The sequence below is a fragment of the Echinops telfairi genome, unplaced genomic scaffold, assembly GCF_000313985.2.
Source record: "Echinops telfairi isolate 266 unplaced genomic scaffold, ASM31398v2 ScPeMD7_30;HRSCAF=105, whole genome shotgun sequence".
NCBI classification, from domain to species: Eukaryota; Metazoa; Chordata; class Mammalia; order Afrosoricida; family Tenrecidae; genus Echinops; species Echinops telfairi.
This window is the reverse complement of record NW_022103927.1, coordinates 198725-205639: the sequence shown is the minus strand read 5'-3', so window position 1 is coordinate 205639 and position 6915 is coordinate 198725. Positions and strand designations below refer to the sequence as shown.

The 6915-nt window shown below is 51.1% G+C and overlaps 1 protein-coding gene across 1 annotated transcript in view; it reads left to right on the top strand.

The window, feature by feature from the left end:
- The first annotated feature begins 800 nt into the window (after positions 1 to 800).
- Positions 801 to 6915, top strand: part of TMEM38A (transmembrane protein 38A) — a 24000-nt gene continuing 17885 nt past the window's right edge. Inside the window, exon 1 of the mRNA XM_045289758.1 lies at positions 801 to 840. Within this exon, the coding sequence (XP_045145693.1) occupies positions 816 to 840 (25 nt within the window). The 5' untranslated portion in view covers positions 801 to 815. The remainder of the gene's footprint in view (positions 841 to 6915) is intronic.

Here is a 6915-nt window from a genome sequence, read left to right as displayed (position 1 = left end):
CCAAAGACCGTGCCGTATTAAGTGATTCACTGCGCTGGCTGCATCTGGTCTAATGCAGATAGAGTTATCTTCTCCTTTGCTTTTTTTTTTTTTTTGGCTGTTGTTCACTGTGTGTGCTTTTTCTTTTCTTTTCTTTTTCTTTCACCCCTACCTACTTGCCGGAACCTACGTCTTTAAAAGCTATTCTGGAGAGCAGCCACTTTGCAAAACAAAATAAGCTGTGTACTGTGTGTGACTGTAGGCTGTATTTCCTGCCTGGAGAGGCTCTCCTGGTAGCCCTGGCCAGGCCCCCGGGTGAGTGCAGAACCCATTAAAACTAAGCCAAGCCCCCTGCCTTTGAAGTGATCCTGATGTTTGGCGACCCCCTATGTTAAAGGGTAGAACTCCATAGAGTTTCTGGGTTGTAATTTTTATGGAAATCGATGGTCAGGCCTGCCTTTTTAGTGCCCTGGGGTGGGTTTCAACGTATGACCTGTAGGTAAGTAGCCAGGAGAGAACCCTTTGTGCCATCAAGTGACCCACAGAACCCGCAATGCAGAGGAAGGCAGGAGCCCTGCTTCACAGAGGCCCTAAAAGCCAGGACTTGGGCCTTTGGGTACCTGCAGGAGCATCAGGAGATTACTGCAAGAGTAAATCATCGCAGCGGGAAGCTCTGGCGGCACCGTGGGCGACACGCTGGGCTTCTAACCACGAGGCTAGCAGTTGGAGCCCACCAGCCACTTCTTGGGAGAAAGATGAGGCTTTCGGCTCCATCAAGATCACCAGCCTTGGAAACCCACCGGGACCGTCCGTTCCACCTTGACCTGGAGGCTGCTATGAGTCAGAGTCGACTTGATGGCAGTGAGTGTGGCTTGGGTTTGAAAAGTGTGGGAGTCTGAAGGTTCCCCCAAAGGTGAAACAATTTAGGGTACCCATCCTTGGTTGCACATTTAAAGCTTTTGAGAGCCCCCCCCCAGCTACCAACATGGTAAAAAGGTAGATGACAAAATTTGCCACGTTGACCATTTAAAAGTGTACAACGTAGTGGCGTGGATTATATTCCCTATGTGGTGCAAACATGAGCACCATCGATTTCTAAAATAGTTTTCATCGCCCCAAAGAGAAACGAGTCCTTAAGCAATACAGTGCTCTACTTCCCTCCTCTCCTCAAGAAGCCTGGTGGTGTAGCTGGTTAGATGTTGGGCTGCTAACTGCAAAGTCAGCAGTTCAAATCCAACAGCCTCTCCGCAGGAGGAAGGTGAGGCTATAGTCTCGGGAGCCGCAGGAGTTGAGTTGTTCCAGTCTGACCCATCAGGTCTCTGTCTGTCGGAGTGGACTCAACGGAAGCGAGCTCTTTTGTGTTTTGTCCTTAGCTCTCCTCCTCCTTCCAGCCCCAGAGCTCCAGCTGTCTGTATGCACTTGTCTGGAAATCCTGGAAATTGTATTTAACTGGATCCTAATATTCTCGAGGTCCGCCCATGGCTGCATCTATCAGCACTTCATTTTTCCTTCTGGCTGAATTCCTTTGTGTGGGTGGACCACGCTGTGTTCATCCTTTCGTCTGCCGAGAGCCATCTGAGTGTTTCCACCTTTTGGTTATTGTGAACAACATTGCTGACAACATTGCTTTACACGTACCTGTTCCTGATATCACCTGGGGGCTTTGTTTTTTGGGGGGGATATTATCATATTTTATGATTAATTTCTTTAGCATGATTCTTCATAACTTACATAGATAAGGCTTCAAATCATTTGTGGGGGGAAAAAGCATCTTTTTTAAGAATCATTTTATTGGATGCTCGTACAACTGTCAACACAATCTGTACATCCATTGTGTCAAGCACATTTGTTGCCATCATCATTCTCAAAACATTTGCTTTCGACTTGAGCTCTTGATATCAGCGCCTCATTTTTCTCCTCCCTCCCTGTTCCCCCCTCCCTCATGAGCCCTTGATAATTTATACATTATTATTATTTTGTCATGTCTTACACTCTCGGATGTTTCCCTTCACCCACTTTTCTGTTGGCCGTCCCCCAGGGAGGGGGTTATAGGTAGACCTTTCTCCCCCACCTTCCCCTTCCCCTCCTGGTATTGCTACTCTCCACCTGGGGGCTTTAAACTCTACCTCTTTTCCCCCAGGCTTGGGCTCCACTCCAGACCCCCAAATCTGAATATCTGGGGCAGGACCTATGCATGAGCGTTTTCCAACCACCCCACGCCCAGTGACTTCAGTAGCCTGCCTAGCTTGACAATTCCCGCCCAGCCCCACCCTCTCCTTTCTTCACGGGGCACACAGAGGCTCGGCAAGATTCAATAGCAGTGACTCTTGAGGCCCCCGTGGCTGGCGGAAGGGACACCTCGCTGTGGGCTTGAACCTCCCCACCTTTAGTTAGTAGTCCAGCGTGAATCGTTCGTTCTGCCCAGTGTGCAGGTCCGTGACCTCACCACTCTCCTCTGCCTTGGTTTGCGCCTCTGTGAATGGGTCCTTTGTAAAAGGTATCCCAGCCTCCCCTTTCCTGGTTCCCGTGAGGACCTTTTAGAGATAGTCAGCGGTAGCACCTAGGGCACCTTGCCAAGCCTCTCATTTGTAAGGCTGGGATGGGTTGTGTTACCTGGGAGACACGTTTTCTGGGGCAGGCTTTGGTGAGAACCCTGAGCAGGGGCGGGGCTCAGAGTGTGGTCCTCAGGCTCACAGTGGCAGAGAGGCAGACTCCCAGGCTCCACCCATCCTGCGGGGGTGGGGGGTGGGGGGGAGTGGGGGCTCAGAATCTGCCTCTGGACCTGAACCCAGATTTCTCCATGCACTTTGGAGCGGAGGAGACAGGTGCAGCTTTTTAAACCCACAGCTCTCGAGGCGTCCCATGGAGATTTGAATGGTTAAGTGCCACCACAAGGTGGATGGTTTGAATCCACCCTTGAAAGAAAGGCTTAGCCGCCTGCTGAGCCAGAATCCTCTGACAGCAACAGAAAACAACAACGTGCAGTTGTTCTGGACGTTTCAGCCGAGCAGCGGTGGGGAGCCTTGCTCCTGCCAAGGGCCATGGGGATCTATAGAACATCACTCGCAGGTCTCAAGGTCAAGCATGTCATCAACGTGCCCCTAACGGGGTGGCTGGAACTGCTGCGCTTTGGTGAGGCTGCGATGTTAGCTGGTATCAGGGATTTCCTGGGCCAGAGGTTCCCACTCCTGGGCGAGAGAGATATGCAAAGGAGGACCCAAGGGCGAGAGGGAGGGAAGGAAGAAGGGAGTTAGGAAGGAAGGAAAAAGATGGAAAGGAGACAGAGAAAGAAAGAAAACATCCACATCGGAAAGGAGGAGGGAAACCGGGAACTTCTCAGGGACAGGCAGGTGGGGGCCTGGCTCACCTAGGGACCCTCTAGCCCTCGGAAGGGGAAGCGATGGCGGCGGGCTACAGGTATGAATGAAGGAGCCAATGAGTGAATGAAATGCCGAATACCTTAAGCCCGGACCCAACCAAAGAACTCTCCAGGCCCCTGCTTCTCAGACTTGGAGGAGGAGGGGCAGGGCTGGGAGGATGGGTGGGTGGGGGCCTCAGAAGCCTGCTGTCCAGGCCTGAGGACTGCTACCACACCACGCAGGATTTGGGGGCGGAGTTCTCAGAGGGTGGCAAGGTGCAGCTGTGTGTGTGTGTGAGAAAGAGAATATACAGCAAAAACATGTTTTCCGCCAAGGCTGCATGTAGAATTCAGTGACAGGGTTTACCTCCTTCAAGTTGTATGACCCTTCTCACAACCTCATCTAAATCATCCCACCACTGCTAGCGTCGCGTCTTTGCTTGTAAGTGTCTTACCCTTTGAGACGCGGTTGTCAACTTGATCCCTCGGATATCAGTCCTTGAGAAAGCACACTGCTCCCGGCTGACCCGGGGACACTGTGTCCGGGTCTCAGGCCACAGCAAGAAAGCCCAGGCCGCCCTACGGGGAGCCCCGTGGATTTTGGTTTCCTGGTGTAAATGAATCCGTGTCTATGCCAGACTGCCACCTATGAAGAGGAGCCCTGGTGGTATAGTGGTTACGCTTTGGGCTTCGATCCGCATGGTCGGCAGTTCAAAACCACCAGCAGCTCCAAGGGAGAAAGACTGGGCTTTTCTACTCCTGTAAACAGTTACAGTCTCGGAAACCCACAGGGGCTCGCTCTGAGCCAGCGCTGACTGGATAGCAGGCAGTGAGTCTGGCTCTTTGAATCGCCTATGAAAGCGTGCAGTAGCATGATGAAAATGCTGGAAACCGTGTCTACATGACCAAAGCGCGACGGAGACACAAAACATCCGCTGGGAAAATGGTGCTCGTAGACTTGCTTAATGAAAGGTTGCCACTCACCACCAATATGTAAAAACAAAACCACTCGGTCTCTGTGGGGCTCAAGAAAACGACGTATGCCTGCACCTCCCTAATCAGGCTCAACTGTTGTCTGGTTCAAGGAGCTCTGCTGGCATCGTGGTTAAGCGCTGGGGCTGCTAACCTCAAGGCCTGTAGTTTGCAACCACAGCCATTCCATGGGAGGAAGAGGAGGCTTTCGACAACCGTAAAGAGTTAACAGTGTTGGAAGCTCACAATGGGGCAGTTCTGCCCTGTCCTGTCGGGCCGCAGTGAGTCTGCATCGACTGATGGCAGCGAGGTTGGTTTGGGTTGTCTGGTCGAGGCTGACTCCCAGGGAAAGTTTCGGAGCTGTAAGCTGTACGGATGATCACAGGGCAAGAGTTCCTGGTGTCCTTCCAGCCTCCGTGCCCCCAGAGTGTTGGAGCCCACGGGAATGTGTGATTCTTCTCTATCCCTCACTTTCAGATCAGGATTCTTTTATCGCATTTGAGAGAAAACAGTTTGGTAATTGTAGCTCTTCCAGTCTCCTGGGACAGGAGACAGATCTCTCCCACTCCTTCATCCTCATGCAGCCCAGTTTGAGACCCGTTTTCTCCACAGAGTTTTCTGAACTACAGGTCTCATGCTCAGATACGAGTGAAATGAGCCAGGTGGGGGGCACCCTAAGGGGGCCGATCTGCATCTGTACCTGATAGTACCCAGAGCTGACTGCACTGATTTCTCCTGAGAATCTGAAAACCCGTGCTTGCAGCTAGCTCCCTGTGCTTGACTCATCAAGGGCAGTCGTGGACCTGAGGTAGAATTCTCACCTCCCACGTGGGAGACCTGGGCTCAATTCCCAGCCAGTGCCTCTCTACAGAGCCACCACCCATCGCCCTGTGTGTTGCCTAGGAGGCTGACAGGCTCGGACAGACCAGGAAGAAAGGCCTGGCAACTGAAGTCCCCAAATGGTGAAGAACCTGTGGATCACAACACACAGAGCTGGGGACGAGCCCCCTATGCCACCAGGTACTGAACACTCAGTGGCTGCAACATCAACACAAGGACACAAGGATCGTGGGGACTGTGGAGGCCAGGCAGCGTCCCGTGCTGGTGTGTGTGTGTGTGTGTGGGGGGGGTGGTGGTGGCCCGTGAGTCGGGCAGACTCCATGGTGGCTGACAACAATCCGTCTTTGTCAACCTTTCTAACACTCTTAAAAGGACGTGGAGGGACCATCCCCTGGCTCTCTGCTCTAGGACAGTGGTAGAGGGACCGCTCCTCCTCCGAACTCAGGAGGAGGGCTCCAGGGGAGAAAAGGGGGGCAGTGGCTGAGCTGAGGGGCGGGGCGGGGCTCAGGGAGCAACGCTTGTCTTAGAGTTGCCAGGAGACCGCACGCTTCAGAGCAGTGGTTCTCAACCTTCCTCACGCCGTGACCCTTTCTTGCAGTCCCTCATGTGGTGGGGACCCCCAACCAGAACATTATTTTCATTGCTACTTCATCACTGTCATTTTGCTACTGTGATGAATAGTCATGTACATATCTGATAGGCGGGATGTATTTTTTCCCCCCGCAGGATGTATTTTCAGTGTTACAAATTGAACATCATTAAAGTATAGTGATGAATCACAAAGACAATATGTCATTCTATATTGTGAAATAGTTGTTTCTAATGACAACTCGATGAAATTTTGCCCTGAAGCATGATGTTGCATGGGTAACAGTCTTCATGCCGGGTACTCACATGTGGGCGTATCTACATGGAGGCGGACCCGCCTGGAGACGGAGAGAGGAGCGGTGTCTCGGTTCTTAAGACCATCGGAAATATGTGTTTTCCGATGGTCTTAGGCGAACCCTATGAAAGGGTTGTTCGACTCCCAAAGGGGTGGTGACCCACAGGTTGAGAACCACTGCTCTAGATGAAATATGAGAAACAATGGTGGTGCCGACTGGGCCTTTGAGAACGTTCCAGCAATGTCCTGCCATTTGCAAATGGGACACCGACCCTGGCATGGAGCGCTACAGAGTCCTTCCAGGCCACAGCCAGGGACGCAAGGTCTTGGCTGTCATCCATAGGGAAGCAGATGCACAGGATTTTTTCCGACATAGCACCGCTGGTAAGTTCAGACCACCCATAGTTCTTTTCTTTTTTTAAACAGTTTTGTTGGCACTTCACCACACGACATACAATTCAATAAGTCATATCAAGAAGAGTTGTACACTCCTTACCACCTTCAATCCTACAACAGTTTTTTTCTTCCTTGTGCTCTTTGTTAATCATGTCGATTTTTTAATTGAGGCAAAAATAGACACAACAAAACAGTCTCACATCGAATGACTTCTGCATGTATCATTCAGTGCCATTGATTATACCCCTCATATTGTACCACCATTATTGATAACCTTTTCCCAACTGTCCTGCCACTGTGAACATCAACTGAATGCCCGCTAAAGCAAACACTTCCTTCTGCACCCATGGTAACCATTGGTCATTTGGTTTCTTTCTTTTTTAAGTCGTTTTCTTGATCTAATAGTCACGTATCATACATTTCCAAAGTTAAATAGGTTTTAAAGAGTTGTGTAGACATCACCACAATCAATTCTAGTGCTCCCCCT